Source organism: Ornithodoros turicata, chromosome 1 (genome assembly GCF_037126465.1).
Source record: "Ornithodoros turicata isolate Travis chromosome 1, ASM3712646v1, whole genome shotgun sequence".
Taxonomy (NCBI): domain Eukaryota; kingdom Metazoa; phylum Arthropoda; class Arachnida; order Ixodida; family Argasidae; genus Ornithodoros; species Ornithodoros turicata.
In genome coordinates this window covers 41,526,599-41,542,588 of record NC_088201.1, presented here as the reverse complement: position 1 = coordinate 41,542,588, position 15,990 = coordinate 41,526,599, and the positions used below count along the sequence as shown (strand labels likewise).

The following is a 15,990-nucleotide window of genomic DNA, read 5'->3' as shown; positions in this document are numbered from 1 at the left end:
GTGATCTCTTGTTTACATGCCCAGGAACCACTAATTTGATTGTAATATCGGAATTATCATTATATCGAACATCGCAATAAACGGGCTCAACTGTAGTTGTGCATTGTGTCGTGGAATTGGATTTTGGAGAATGCTCCATGGTAGGTTAGCAAAAAATTTTGTGGACACTGCACCATAATTTGATAGTCACACAAGACTCATTCCAAGAAGAAGAAAAAAAAATAATAATAATAATGGCAAGGATACAAAGTAGTGATGCAAAACTATCGAAAACTGTCTATTGATAGTACTATCAATAGTATTACGACATTTGACTTTCACTAGTTGCCCATCGACAGTTTTACGACATTTGACTGTTGATAGTAGTACTGACAGTTTAACGACTGTTTGCCCATTGATAGTTCTGTCAATACTTTCGAGGCATTTCAGTGTCGATAGTCCTACTAAAGGTGAATATCGTTAGTCTTGTGCAAACAACTTGTTTTCAACTGCGTTTGGTGGCATTATTCATCGAGTACACGAGAAATGAACCAGTTAGCTAGAAGAACGACACGAAAAAATGTTTCAAACGCATCCAACAAGCGGAGAATGCGCATGCGAAAAGGAACGCTATAAAATTCAGATGTGGTATTGCTTACATTTTGTGGAGCTAACTCATCACGACATATGACTGGTTTGACAAAGAACATGGTACTCTGTGCATGACGGTAGTTTGTTGTTGGTTTTGGACGGCATGCTACAGTATGAAACAACTATGGCTATTGGTCTCTGGAGCTGGACATGGCCACGCCGCGCGTACTTCACACTTACGGGTGGAGACACTTTCACAACCCATAACTGTGGTTGCTGATCTTCGCCTTGAAAAAGGGGTGTGTAATGACGTCAGTAGATTCCGCTGTCTAAACTAAATTCACGAATATCAGCACATACCAAGTTTGTACTACACCAACAGGAACTATTGAGTAGCTCATCTTTCATTTGTGCGAATCTCAGAAAATCTACAACAAGAATTGGGTACTACAATTTTTTTTATAAATTGGAAGAGCTTCTCGCTTTAGCTGAAAGAGGCTGGAACTTAGTCCTGTCTAAGCCAGTAATTCTGATGGACAAATGTCAGCATGTCTACTTTCTTTCCCTTCAGTCTGCTCCATCTGTCCGAGATTATCTGCCCGGCAGCAGACAACAGATGCTCAGGGGAATAGGAGAATAGCTCCCAGGATGTAGCTAGAACACACAGGTACATAAAAGCCACCTCGCAGAACGAGGTCGACTATCGATAGTTTTCTCACCATCGATAGTACTATCGATCAAAGGTGGGCATCCTCACAAGGGCAGATGAGAGTGAACTCAGCTCACATCTCCTCACCTCATGCATATTGAGGTGAGGTGAGGAAAAATTCCCAAAAGGGAGATTGAGGTGAGGTGAGGAAACTTTTCCAAGTAGTTTTTTTTATTTTAATTCTGTACTAGCGTCACGAAGCAACTGTGGCTATGGGCGGCGTACAGATGTGGATAGATGGAGAGAGAGGACAGCAGGAAGGAGTGGGGGGACGGAGGGGTTAGTATGCGTCCTGGGCAGACTTCAAGGGGAACTGTGCAGACATTTGCTGGAAAGTCTGTCAGAAAACCCCAGTCAGCACAGCCGGTGCAGGGATTCGAACCCGCGTCACCTTCCAGTTTTGGCGTGGAAAGCAGCCACCCTAACGCCACGGGAGCTGGTAAAAAGGAGGTTGAGGTGAGTTGAGATGAGGAAAGTTTTTCGACAATGACGTTGAGGCGAGGTGAGGTGAGGAACAATATGGATGGAACGTTTGTGATCTGAATTTCTAACTGTTGCACAGCGATCAGGAGGAGCACTTGGGAATCCACATTGCTGCGTCGTCCTAATGAGGGTTATCTCTTGCCTCCAGCTTCTGACGCGACGACACGCCTTTAAAGCAGGTACCATGGTAAGTGGCATCCTGGAAGTCTCAGGAACTCGAAAACTGTCACTCGGAGAGTACAAGGTAAAGGGTTAAGCTGTACAGTGCCGTTTGATGCCCCGCTCCTTGGAAGGTGACGACGAAACGTGCGTAAAATTTTGAAGTCAAAATGATGACTCAGTCTGCACCGGATCGAAATGCAATACGCATTTGTCTCATTTGTATTGCGAAAGTGTAATATTATTGTCATCTTGTGTAGACTATGATACAGGCTACAATTTCACACAATTAGCTGTGAAGCACAAGCATTATCAGTGAAGGTATTAAGGGCACCAGATCAGAATGGTTACATCTGGCTATAAAATGCAAGAACATACTTTCAAAATAGAACAGTTCTGCCTGTGAGCAATCTAGAGTGTTGCCGATAGTTCGAGGACAAAGCCAAACGGGAAGTACAGCAAGAAATAGGATTAGAGACTCCGTTCAATTCGGGGCTAATGTGTATACAGGGCTGAATGCAGCGCTGTCCGTAGTATTTTTGGTGACTGTCATTAGAGTTCCCATGTGAGACGTATTCATGGACAAGCCTCGCAATAGTAGCCAGATCACGAATGCTACTTACCCTGAAATTTGCTTTCCATGATTCTCAATCTTACAAATGATAATTTGGCTAGACACAAGTAATATGAGTAGACAAGACATTAGTACTTCTAAAAAAATACTGCCACCATTCTTGTGTTCCTTTCAGATTCAATTATACCACATCAACCAACATTTACGCAGTACTGCATCGGGTGGGCATGACTGTGAAGTTCTTTCGTCAAACAGCCAAAGCATAACAGAATTATTTGCACCTCTCACACTTCGACGACTACCGATCTGCGATGTAAAATTTCAAAACCAGGCACTACTACATTAAATCAAGCAACTCAGGTGTCGCCTTCCTAGGCTAATTTCATGTTGTTTACTACTACACAGTCAGTCACGTTTGTATTCACGTCTAAAACTAACGCTGTTCTCATTATTTTTTTACTCCAACGAAAAGTCACATCGAAGACTCTTGATCGCGTCAACTGCGCACTTAGTTTAGCTTCACATTGCAACAGATATATTTCGATGCATATCTGCAAACACGAAGTGACAGAATTGCCGCCAAAGGCAGCAGAATTGTTTTGTCACACATCAAGTGTTGTTTCGAATAACAATGTTTACTGTTCAAAGCTTTGGGATTGGGCCTTGCAAAATTCTGAGACTCTGGTACACATAATGTCAACTTGTAATTTCGTTTCCCAAAGTCCCCGTATTCGCAAGGGGCACCCTTAGGGAGCGCGCCAGCCACGCTTGTACGCTCCCAGAGAGATGCTCGCCCCAAAACAAACATGGAGGACATGTGCGATTTCATAGATTGTGTTGAGCGATTCAAGCGCTACCCTCACGGTGTTGTTTCCGTACTGACGTTACAAATTCGAGATGGGGAAGCCCACCTTGAGCAGTACAACGAATGTGAATCCAAACAAGATACCGTCTATCGGAGTCACCTATTTTCTAGCATGGTGTGGGTGTCTGTGGCAATTGTACACGCGATAGATGCGAGCATTTTCCATATAACGCCTGGTGCTGTGAACATATGACACAAAACAAGTCACGACCTAGCCTTTTTCCAACAAATCATATCCGCAGTATACAACGGTTGTACTTTTCCTGACCAATTCAGTCTAAGGAGTTTCAGATGCGGCATCCCCTCTCCGATATTGGGTCACAGGAGAAGCTTGCCGCCTGTGCCCCTCCAGGATTGCGCATCTGCCGCTTTGCCCTTTGCTTTGGCTTTTGTTTTCTGAAAGTCTCTTTAATTGCCCTACAGTCCTCTTAGACACTACTCCCTGGACATCAAACTCCCTGGTTAACTGCGCCCAGGCTTTCACGCCAAGTGATGCGCGGTCAGATTTTTTTGCTTTTAGTGACCTCTTTATGCTTCTCAACCAGTTCTAGAAACGTCTCCCGCTCCTCTGCACTGTGTTGTGCACGTGGAGCCATCGGAACACTAGACTGACACGCACTTCGCAAACCAAACGCGACCAGAACAGGCAATACCAAAGTAGCAGACGACAGACGTCGGAAGCGGAAATGAAGCACGGTCTTGCGCGTGCGCTTCCACTTCCACTTCATTGTATGACGAATCGGCCAGAATCCCCTTCAAGTCTCCCGACGCCCAGCCCTTGGCTACGGGCACACATGTTTACGTTAGAGAAACGCACGCTCCTCTAAGGGGATGTTCGCACTCAGGACTCCCGTAGCCCAGGGTCCCTTGAGGGTGAAGTGCAGGTGGTCTGGGAGTACAGCCCTTAGTTCAACATGCGTAACTTCGTCGATGCTTCTCGTTAGGTGCAGCTAGAGTCACTAAATAAGCTACGCTTCAGAGTACCCACACTGAAGCAAAAGGGTGAGTTGAAGCCTCCATGTTGTTTCCGTTTCACCTGCCGCCTCGCGCCTACTTCGGCAGTAGAAATAGACGAAGATGAAGTTCGGCAGTGGAAGAAGACGATACTTCGAAGAGCGCTCCATGGGTGGCGCTGGAGGTCAAACGGAAACCACATGGTGGCTCCAACTCACCCTTTTTCCTCAGTGTCGATACTCTGAACCGTAGCTTATTTTGTGACTTTAGGTGCAGCAGGTGGATTCATTAAATTCATTTGTAGCAGCAATTTCCAGTGCAGAAAAATTATGAGGTGAGGCAAGGTGAGGAAAGGTGTTGTGGAAAACGTTGAGGTGAGGAATATTCTTCATGAAAAATTGAGGTGAGGAAAATTGTTTTAAATGAGGTTGAGGTAAGGTGATGAGGTTAGACAACATCTTCAGGAAAAAGGTTGAGGTGAGGAAATTCTTTCAAGAATACATGTATGGTGGGGTGAGGAAACTTTTCCAGAAACAAAAAAAAAAAAAGAAAAAATCCCCCTCCCCAAATTGAGAAGCGGTGAGAAAAACATCCAGGATGAAAAGTGATGTGAGGGCAAAGATCCTCAGGGCGTTTGCACACCTCTGCTATCGATAGTTCAGCATCACTAATACAAAGTCATATGGCATCAGCATCACAGATTTTACCCTGGAGGAGACGAGTAAGCTTCGAGTCCCTGTAAGGCACGTGAGAGCTTTCATCACACAGGGCACTGATGACGTTGCCAAGGGAAAGCAGACCTCTGTTGATGTTGATTCCTAAACGAGATTTAAAGCATAACCATGGAAAAATGGTATTCTGATATGGTTCAAAGACTCAATACGCTAGGTATGCAAGATTGCAAACCCTAACTTGTACATTTGACACATTTTGAACCTATCAAAGTTAAATATTTCCTGAAACAATAGAGACAAAACTATTTATGTACCAACCTTTGAGTTTTAATTAGGAAGTCCCTACCTTCTTTCAGTCTTTCTCCCTGGGCTTTTGTCTTGCCAGCTCGCTCGGATCCAGCAAGGTCCACCAAGTGGAACTTGGCCATCGTAGTGTCATTTTTGTCATCCGCTGCCTGTTGTTCCACGGATAGTGTAAAGATGGCATGAGACCTCGAGGAGTGTGCATTCATGCCAGTTGCCGCAGTCCTTCGAGCGGAGGACCCCGATTCCAGCAGCTCAAGAGTCTCTTTTGTGTCATGGACCGGGATTTCTGATAAGTTCTGAACCTGCCACGAAAACAAGTGCATCGAATGTGTCAGCAAAACAGCAAATAGACATTTGCAAAGCAAGTGCATACCTTGATCGTTCCAGTGCTGTCCTCTCGAATAGAAAGCGGTCCTTGCTGCTTGCTAAACAGGTCAAGAATGTCCTCCTTATAGACCTTAAAAACGTTTTCAGCCTTGAACCTCAAACCACAACAGAAAAAAACACTGCTAACTAGCTAGAGCTATAGTTAGCCTTATTTTTGTCTGCAAGGTTAACGCTGCAAAGCCTGTTTTCACCTCTTCATTTACGTTATCGTCATTTCAGGTTAAAACCCCGAAAATAAAATTGCAAAAACGCAAAGTCATCCATCGATACAGGCACTTGAGAATGCCAAGCACTGCTGATCTGGCACAGCCGTTCGGTATTTAGTGTTCGTCTGAAATGTGAAACACTAATTTCTGCACAATAAATACACATATAGCCCAATTTTATGGTATTCTACAGCTCCTGATATAAAACCAGATTTCTATCATTTGATTTACTTGATAAAAAAGCCTCAAGTTACAATCATTACAATAACCTATCCCTGAAACGATTTTGTACCATCACAAGGATAGAGTTTAGAGTCCCCTTGACAGACCTGTAAAGTAATTACAGGTATGTATTTCAATTGCTGTAACTCATTACATTATGAGGAATTACTTCTAGAACTACATTCAATATTGTTTAGTTGCAATTTAATTACTTTTGCAAGCAATTTTATAATACACTCGGAATTACTTTTGAACTATAATTTGTATGCAATTTGGGATACAACATAATTTCAAATGTTGACTGCAAAGCATGTGCAACAGTCAAAGCCAGGACAATCCGATCCTGGCCATATTTATTCATGTTGGTCGTCAGCGTATGTTTGGATGGCATGGCTACGAACAAGAAGGTAGTGAGCAAATATTACACAGATATCACCACAAGTTCTATCGCGTATCCCACGTTCAAGACAGATTGCATCCACATGACAATTTAAAATAATCGTCATGACATATTTTTAAAATGCAATCTCTCATGAGGAGGCTACTGAAAGATTTATATTTGAGTGTGGCAAAAACAAAAGTGCTACACTTTGGAAGGAATAATTTGAAGAGTACCCGTCAACATGCTTGAAGCCTTCATGAAATATAATGTGGGCCCATCCAGCAATGCTCCGTGCAGAAGCCGTGGCAGTATAACGAACAAGAACTCAAAGAATACATTGGTTCTGAAGACCAACTGACCTTATAGTAGGGCCCGACTTTTTAGGGCTATACCAGATTACACCTTACGCCACAGTTACGTGCCGTCATATGATTAGATAGTCTCATGTACCCCAATCTCAGGTGTTGTACCATGTCTCGAATATCAGTTATGCCAGGTCTTCGATGCTTACCTCGAGGAAAGATGCCTTAATCTCAAAGACTTTGTCAGGACGTTGTTGTACACCCTCAAATATGTCGTGCACTGCGCGGGGAATGATACCAGCATCGCTGTCAACCCCTTGCCAGGACGAAGTGCAGCATGTACCCATTGAAAATGTCTTCCCAGAGCCTGTCTGGCCATAGGCCAGCACTGTGACATTGTACCCTACAACAGAAGCATTATTTTACCTACAGAAATGGCACAGCATTAAAGAAGGGAGCAGTGCCAGACTTAGGGGGGCAGATGGTGTGTATGCCCTGGGGCCCCCCACCACTGCAATTTTGACCATTTCTTCTGTAAACAATACAGCCTTTAGGTTCTCCCGACAATCACTTATGCAGCAAGAACTTCCGTGCACTTGGAAAATACTACGCCTTGTAAGACTTGTGCAATTCATGCCACACCAGGGACATAAAGCTGGGGACACATTCAAAACTTTACTGAGTTTCCTTGACGCACATAGCATAAACATCAAGGACAGTTGTGGGCAGCCTTGTGGCAATGCTGCGTCCATGAGTAGAAAGTACAAAGGTATTCTTGCACTAGTACGGCATAACGACATCGGGAAGACGTACATGGTAGGTATGGTTAGGTAGGTACAGTGCTCGCAATTTCCAGCCAATCTCCCGTTGCCTTGACCTTGCTCCAACAAGCGCTCGACTGGCGGCGAACAGTGCAAGCAGTACAGGGTCTGACCCATGTTCCTTCCTGGGCTGGCAGGATGTTAACATGCTGCCGCTTGTTGTCAACACATGTCAAAACAGACTCGACAAAAAACATTGGGACCACGTTGCAACGTGTCTGTTTATGACTAAGTCATGACATTGCAATGCACACACAGACATAAAAAGAAGACTGTGGAATTGGGGGGGGGATATGGTTATTAAGAAGGAAAAAGAAATGGGGTTGACATATGGGGCTGTTCGCGGCCCTCAGGCTGGACGTTGCACCGGACATGGCCAGCCGAAGAAACGGGCAAGTGGCAAAACAGACACGTTGCAATGTCGTCCCGAAGATTGCCCTAGATATTGTTTTTTGTCGAGTCTGTTTCCACATGTGTGACAATAAGCGACAGCATGTCAACATCCTGCCACCCCCTAAAAGAACATGGGTCGGATCCGGTACTATAGAGGAAAGAAGAAAAGGAGGTGCCCCAACGGCTCTTCGACAGAAGAGAGAGGCATGGGGCAAGTTAGAGTGACTAAATAAGCTTCGCTTTAGAGTATCGACACTGAGGTCCAAGGGAGAGCAGAAGCGCCATCTTGTTTCCGTACCACACCGGTACCGTCCCAAGTTGAGGATCAAAGATGGCTAACATAATGCTCACTGTGGGATGGAGAAGCGTGTATGATTGTTGTGCGATAATCCATGTACTGTCAACCAGAGCGTCCCGAGGATGTCAAGGTGAGCTCAAGGCCATCAACTGCTGCTTGCAAACGAAAGGAACATTTCACCTGTGCACAATAGATGGCATTGTGTGCTAAAATCCGCAGTGCGCGTGCGTAGCGTGACGCGGAAACAAGATGGCGCATGCTCGCTCTTGGAACTCAGTATCGATACTCTGAAGCATAGCTTATTTAATGACTCTAGGGCAAGTGACATAAGGATAGGAGATGTGCTGTAGCTTCTTTAGAGCCACGTGGGGGTCACGTTGCCGTTACCTGAATAGCCCAAAGAGGTCGGTTTGCACGCGTCACTTTCGGGGCCACTTTGATGCGCTACAACCACACCTCTCCAAGTATTCCGAAACTATGCGTTGTGGGCTCCCATAGAGCGGTGTGCAACCGAAACTGGAAGGCGAGCAGTGATGTTACTAGAGTGGCCCCCAATCTTTGCCTCACTACTCGGTGCAACAGGGCTCCCCCTCTCTTTCCTTCCTCCATGCACGGTAATGATTGCGATGTCGAGCGCTTATCGGAGGTCGGCAACGGGAGACTGGTTGGAAGTTGCGAGCACTGTACGTTGATGATGATTCCGTTTTAATGGCGCATAAGCAACTATGGCTATAGTGCACCAAAACAATGCTGAAAATTGTGATTAGTTAAAAATTAGACGAATATGCTAATGTAATATGTGCCCACTCGCAAAGTCTTACCTTTAAAAATTTCCGGAATCAGCTTGGAAACGGTCCCCTCATATACCAGTTTCTGGCTGTCTTCAGGTCCGAAAACATAATCGAAGCTGAACGCTTTGTCAGTCCCGAGGATAACTTGGCACGAATCAGGGATCTTGACACATGGCCGGCTGCCTTCGAGGACCTCCTTCGTTATCAGCGGGCGGCACCGAAGTCCTACCCGTACTGGAATACACTTCTCCATCCTTTGTCCTGCCGAGTACACGTTTCAATAGTTCAAACGCTCACTGACCAGATTTAAATATCACAGTTTAGAAATGCACAACCAGACGAGTTTATGCGTCGCGCGAGTTGTCCCGGTACATAACGTCAACACTGCTAAATTTCTAAGTGTTTGCTAAGCATTTGCAATATAGACGGGGCGAACGGCATTCCGATGCCATAGGGCCATTAATACTGCAACCACAGCAATAGCCCTCTTGTCGCAGCGGACCTGTCGTCTGTACACGAAGTGTGATTGACAAACTTTGCGAAATAACAAACCTGTCCTTTTTAAATTTCCCACAACAGGACGGTTGGCAGCCTTCGACTCCTTCCTCAACGGCTCAAGCAGCTCCAGCTCAAGACGGTGGCGCCGCGATGCAGCAGCAGCTTCCAGAAGTTAATGATGAAAGAAGTATCTGGCGTGCCGGGAACGAGATTGTGGAGATTGGCGATTGGCCGTGAGGCAAGCGGAAAGGGCGGAAGGGTATCATTCGCGTCAGCTATGAATGTAGTTTGCTGGTTAGACTAAGTAAGGTTAGTGCCGCGAAGCCACGGAATGTTCCTGTGCGCAGGTGTGAATGCATTTCCCTGGTTGGCTGGTTAGCCAGCGAGGTTAGTCCAGGATAGGTTCGTGCAGCGCAGCAACGGAGTAACAAGGCGATGTTGACGTCACTTTCTGCTAATCTCGTTTCCGATTGCCTTTTTTCTTTGCTTCTGTGCTTTGGCTGTGGCTCTGGCTATGACGCTAGCTACAACCAGCTACAACCACCGACAACCATGACGCCATGGCCCTCTCAATCAACCATGCAGTCAAATCACTGCAACAATCAACCTCACGCTGACGTGTTGCCAGCCTCCAGGGTTGTTAGAAAAGTTCACTATGTTTAGTATCGGTCGAAGAGCGTTGAAAAGCAACGAATATTGTGTTTCGTTTATTCGTTTTAGAGCTCTCCATTACGTGCAAGGTCAAACAACCAAGGACAACGCACGAGAATATTTCTACTATATTGATCATCAAGGAATGGTACGCCCCTACTTTGGTGTCTGATAATCCTAATTATTCATAAGTAATCGTTCTCTCGCAAGACTAAAAAATGCTTGCTGACGAGTCTAGATACTCATATTTTATTTTGACAGTTATTTATGGATGATGCGAGGATGAAGAATTTTACATCGTGTTTCAAAGGTATTGTATAACTTCTAACTTTATGCAATACAGCTAGATGGGGAACGGGTAAAAGAACCGTGTCCACATAAAGGATTACAACATTCGTCTAGTGACAACTACGTATTACGAACTTCTGCACTGTCGCTTGTGTCCATTGTGCCCCTCAAACAATGCTGTTGCCCCACTCAGCTTGAAAGTTCAAAGTTTATTAACGTGAAACAATAATGGAAATTCATGTCATGTTCCTGGTGACATGCACAGACAAAATAAGCTTTAAGGCACAGCAAATCGTCCTGCTGACTGCAGCCGTATGACAATACGGGGGATATCTGGGCCTGCTTGGTGTGTAAAGTACTGCCGAAGCTACTGAGGAATGCCCTCAACGTTTGTGCAAGCATAGCCGGATGTACCCAGTAGCATTATAAACTGCTTTCTGCAGCCAAGGAAGTGACACTGTATGCTACAACCAATGTTTACACTTGAGCAAATATTATAATGTAATATTCTAATCTGATATTCACTTGATGAAAATAACATGGAGTATAGTTGTGTCCAAGGTGCGACTTCAAAAATGGTAGCAGCAGACGTGAAATAGTGTGCCGTCATTGAACACACAACCCGAGATCCCTTCATTGTGACACCCTCTACCCCAGTGACACCACAATGGTCTGCAGCAGGGGTGCCGAACTCATTCGTGTCCGCGGGCCGCATTGAGCCACGGAGGAACTACACGAGACCATGGATTTGGGATAGCCTGTTTCTGATATAGCTGACACAACACAGAACTTAAAACAACATATATTTGTGTTACTTAGGCTTGGTTTCACCAGTGCTGGTTAACTTTGAACCGAGATCAACAGATGCTAAAACTTGGAAGTTAACATTCCATTCTTCTCAAGAAATGTTAGCTGGCGGTGTGGTGACTGTTTCGGTGACAATAACTCCCTTTACTGAAGCAGAGTTGAGCATTAAATTCAAGTTAACGGACTGTTGATCTTGGTTAAAATGTAAATCGGTGTTTGTGAAACCGGACCCTAGCATTTATCAATCACAGGGTCAGCAATCATTTTTATTTGCTGTGTACTGAGGAAACTTTGAATCTCTTGTTTCTAACTATTTCGTCAACATTGGGTGGTGGTGATGGAGCAGTGGCAATCTTAAGGGCAGCGTTGAGGTATTTGTTTCCTAGTTGTGAGCGTAAGTTTGACATATTCAGGTTCATCACAGAAAACACCTGCTTGCAGATGTATGTTGACACAGTTGTCTCATTATAAAGCCACAAATTATTATTAGTATTAGACATATGTTGTACTGAACCAGTGTGTCTTATCAGTGTGTCTTATCAGAACTTATCAGTGTGTCGCACTGCAGGTCAATCAGTTCCATTTGTAAGTCATCAGTAGAGCCCAGATTTTTAGGCACGAAAAAACCTTGTTTTAAGCGTCTATAAAAAGTGCCAAAAATCCTGATTTAGGCACTAAAAATGGCATTATAGGCACAAAAATTTTTGGTGTTTTTGACCTGTAACTCTGAAAGTGCAAAAAGGAAGTCAATAAATCGGTTCCATCTGCAAAGACAATATCGTAAATGGGAGTCGTGACTGTCTTTCTAATATTTTTGCTGCACGAAATGCAAAACTTATCCATCCTACTACGGTCACAAGGCTTCTAGCCATTGCCACCGGTTCCACGACACTTCTCAGAAGGACACGTTGCAGCATAGCAATCCCAGTCGGGGCGCATGCGGCCCGCAGGCCGCCACTTCGGCGCCCCTGGTCTACAGTCACATCTGGGTCCTTAGCCGCTTTTGTTTTGCACTGTACTGACTGTCACCACAAACCTACAACGAAATTGCAATCTGTACCCCATGTCCTGCAGTGCAGGCACCAGATTAAGGGGAACACCATATAGACCGAAAAAAAAAAGGCCTGCTCAATGTTTCCTCTCCTTCCTTCTCTAAGCACACAGAAAGTCATATTGTTGTTTGTATCAGCCAGTGCCACAGGCGATTTCAAACACACGAAGCCTGTGGCTACAAATGGCTGCCTGCGCAGCTCATTTCCATTACTACAGTAGCTACAAGAGTGTCACTACAGCTACAATAATTACTTGAGTATCAACCAGGCTCCGTTTAGTCTAGAAGACATTTTTCAGGGGCCCAACCAGTGCACTAGCCAAAGCCAGCTATTTCCACTCTCATCTTTATGACCAAAGCTATTAAGCAGCAAAAAGGTTATTTGATACCAATAAATTATTTTCTCCAGTGCACATGAGCATTATAGATGGGTTCCAATTTATAACCATGGCATACAACAGTACACTTTAGTTCACAATTCGTACACCTAGGCAATCTTTTACTGTTTCCAACAACAAAAGGTTGGCTACTGAGTGCCCATCTTTGCTGAATTCCTAATTTGGAACAATGTCAGTTATGTCTAGCAAAGTGTGGTTACCTCTACATTAACAGAGTGGTTCTGGTACAGTGTGACATACATACATATTTACTTTGATGTAGCAGACTTGTTAGATTGTACACTGCCTGTCATTTACGTCAGGTTGTCTCTACTAGGAGTTGAGTAAATTGTATAAGTAACCACTGTGCAGGATGACATACAGACATTGTCGGCAATAAAAGCAGAACAGGAGGTCATGTCGCACAGTCAGCCCTCGATTTATGAATGGTCGCTGTTTCTCAAAAAATCGTTCATAAATCAACGTTTGGAATGAGAGAGAGAGAGAGTGCTACAAAATGCATCATGATGTCAGATTACATTTATTTTTAAAAATACTTTGGAATAGCACTATCGTTTCTCCTTTGTCAATCCTGCTCAAGACAAACGTTAGTAATCTAACACTTGACTCGTTCCTGTCCTCGAAGCACTGTACCTGAAACATGTGTTCACTCTTCAGAAGTCATGGGGGAAAAGCAAGGAGAGGTGTCTTGCCCCAGGAAACACCATTCATAAAGCGAATGAATTCATGAATCAAGGGTTGGCTGCACAATGTATTGCAGTCTGTACACCCATAAGTCATCGGGTGCCTATCCTATTCACTTACAGACTGCCACAGCAGAAACTCTTATTTACATTGCAGAGAAAATAATCCAGAGAAATGTGCCTCATGGTTAGCTGACATAGTATGTAAGACGTGCCGTACAGCACGGTTGTACACATGCCAAGTTCATCAGCATGACTGGAGCACGCTGTTGTCCTTGCTTTTACTGTAGAGCGGCTACTCCGTCTAGTCAATTACCTCAGTTGCTCGATGTAGCAGATTATCGTTTGATGGAAGTGGCAGCTCCACTCAGTTTTAAACTTATGCCTACATTTGATGTGCACTTGTATTGAATGCATGCATTACATTTTGCAAGAAAGAGTGGATCGATCATTTACGAAGTGTGTTATGCAGTGTAATATGATCTATTAACGAACTACAAAAATTGTCACAGAAAAAAAATTTCTCCAGTTCTTCTTCCGGCATGTCAAGATCAACAACACAGACCACTATCAAGAGGAGTTTCCTTTTGTATCACCATGTGGACGTGAGATGAACTACATCCGATGTGACGATCTGCCTATTGTGTTTACCCACGCTGTTAAGCTGGAGGACCCCCAGCAAGGGAACCAGAAAGTAGGCTTCCTGTTACATAATCATGCTGGACTTCTGCTCAAAATTCCTTTTGAACCACATCACATCTTCATGCTTCCCGGAACAGGGAGAGTATACCACCCAGCACCAGACAAAGTTGGCGGTGTAGGACTCGTTCGATCGTTGCTAGCTGTAGAGTTCAGTAAGCATTTTGTGTTTGAGAAAGGAGACCCTGAAACATCACCGCCAACGCACTTCAACTGGGATGGACAGTGCTATACCCTCAGTAACATACTCCAGCCCAGAGTGGAACAGTTTTCATGCTGGAAGGACAAAGAAGAAACATGATGGTGCTTACCTAAGAGAAATAAATTGTTGTTCCGGGTCTGATTTAGGTGTTTACAAATATGCAGCCGGACTTCTCGAAAAATCATTGTGAAATGCTATGGTGCATAGCAGTGCTGGCAAACAGTATTTCATTTTAGTGTCAGAAAACTAAAACATTAATGATTGCATTGTGCAACATTTCAGCGAATCTATGTAATAGAGAAAAATGGCAAAAGTATAGCATAGTTACCACTGCTGTCCTGCAATTGCATTTTGAATGCAAAAGCATGTACGGGGGCATGTATGTGTACGAGATACAAGGATATCACATTGGAACAAGTTCCAGATGTGAAAACAGCTAACTGCAGGAGAAGGGCTGACAGCCCTGCTATCTGACATGTACATTTCTTTCCTTCTGTTACATTTCTGCTGGTAGTTGTGCTTTTTGTTTGACCTTGTGCAGTGTAAGAGTTCTATAATCTATGATGTGCAATGCTGTCTTTTATGTGTAGTCAGTCTACATATATACGGTGCTCTTGTGTTTGGGAAAATACCAGTGCAACGAGGGAGTGATGAAAATGAACTGTACTTCATATCAGTGGACAGACATCCCAAAATGGTTTTATTTCTTGACTTTTTTTTACTGAAAAGTAAATCAATCAATCCTGTCTATCATTTTTGGGCAGGGCTTTTAGCTCCTCTGGTCGAGGGTCAGAGCAGCCTTTGCAAGTGGTGTGAGCTATGCAAGGTGTCATATGGCATGTGTCTTATGGGTTTTGCCTCTAAAATTACAATTGCAAATGCATAGTGTACTTCAGTAAATTAAGCATAAGCTCACATCTTGGAGGAGAAAAAGTGCAATCCCCTGTCAGGACCACAATTACCAATGTACAGGCTGTGTGCAGATAAAATATACTCACATATGTACATATAAGGCATTGTAGCATATATGGCTTGTGTACATACAAACATTTCATCTGCATGTAGCATGTATTGTTGGGGTCACGGTTAGCTAAAATTGCCTGTCAGTAGTTCCACGGCCCATATTACCTCAGTTGCGCTTGAAAGTGTTGTGCCAATATTGTATTTGAAGGTGGACCATGTGCTGCACGTGCTTATTACTCTTGAAATAGTCTTGCAACACCTGGACATTTGAGATGAGATAAACTACCGAGTGCTGATTTTAGACAGCCGTGTCCCTACAGTACATAACATGAGACACCACAGATTATATTTTATGAAATAGGGATTATCAAGATATCTGTCATGCCAAAGCACTGCTGTTGCCTAAGAAATACCATCATACGAGCTGCTGTGGATGACCATTCCATTCTTGTACTGTGTCAGGCCGTCTATGTCACACTGTTAGCACACTTATTTGTGCTCCTGGTTTTGTTTGAAGAGAAGAGCACAGGTGGAAGAATTAAATACCCATTGGGAGAACACCCCACAACACTTTCTCTTGGACGAAAACATATTTTAGTGCTCCACCTTTCCAATAGCATTAGAAGTTTCAGTGTAAGCCACAGGTCGCTTTTG

At 44.0% G+C, this 15,990-nt stretch overlaps 2 protein-coding genes across 2 annotated transcripts in view; one reads left to right on the top strand and one right to left on the bottom strand.

Moving 5' to 3' along the window:
• Window positions 1-9,806, bottom strand: part of LOC135387439 (chromosome-associated kinesin KIF4A-like) — a 30,182-nt gene extending 20,376 nt beyond the window's left edge. The window contains exons 1-6 of the mRNA XM_064616658.1: window positions 9,649-9,806; window positions 9,127-9,357; window positions 7,003-7,196; window positions 5,668-5,751; window positions 5,335-5,596; window positions 5,022-5,132 (exon numbers count right to left, since the gene is read on the bottom strand). Coding sequence (XP_064472728.1) covers window positions 5,022-5,132; window positions 5,335-5,596; window positions 5,668-5,751; window positions 7,003-7,196; window positions 9,127-9,349 — 874 coding nt within the window. The 5' untranslated portion in view covers window positions 9,350-9,357; window positions 9,649-9,806. The remainder of the gene's footprint in view (window positions 1-5,021; window positions 5,133-5,334; window positions 5,597-5,667; window positions 5,752-7,002; window positions 7,197-9,126; window positions 9,358-9,648) is intronic.
• A 311-nt stretch (window positions 9,807-10,117) lies between these two features.
• On the top strand, window positions 10,118-14,514 carry LOC135378088 (UPF0598 protein CG30010-like). Its single transcript, XM_064610952.1, has 3 exons — window positions 10,118-10,393; window positions 10,507-10,555; window positions 13,985-14,514. Exons 1-3 carry the CDS (start codon window positions 10,250-10,252, stop codon window positions 14,470-14,472), a joined length of 681 nt encoding a protein of 226 aa, XP_064467022.1. The 5' UTR covers window positions 10,118-10,249; the 3' UTR covers window positions 14,473-14,514.
• The last annotated feature ends 1,476 nt before the right edge of the window (window positions 14,515-15,990 follow it).

Excerpts from the sequence above, each read along its gene's own strand:
- LOC135378088 (XM_064610952.1), top strand. The coding sequence starts at position 10,250 with ATGTTTAGTATCGGTCGAAGAGCGTTGAAAAGCAACGAATATTGTGTT. Across the intron at positions 10,394-10,506 it reads ATATTGATCATCAAGGAATG|TTATTTATGGATGATGCGAG; the intron begins GTACGCCCCTAC and ends TTATTTTGACAG. Across the intron at positions 10,556-13,984 it reads TTTTACATCGTGTTTCAAAG|AAAAAAAATTTCTCCAGTTC; the intron begins GTATTGTATAAC and ends AAATTGTCACAG.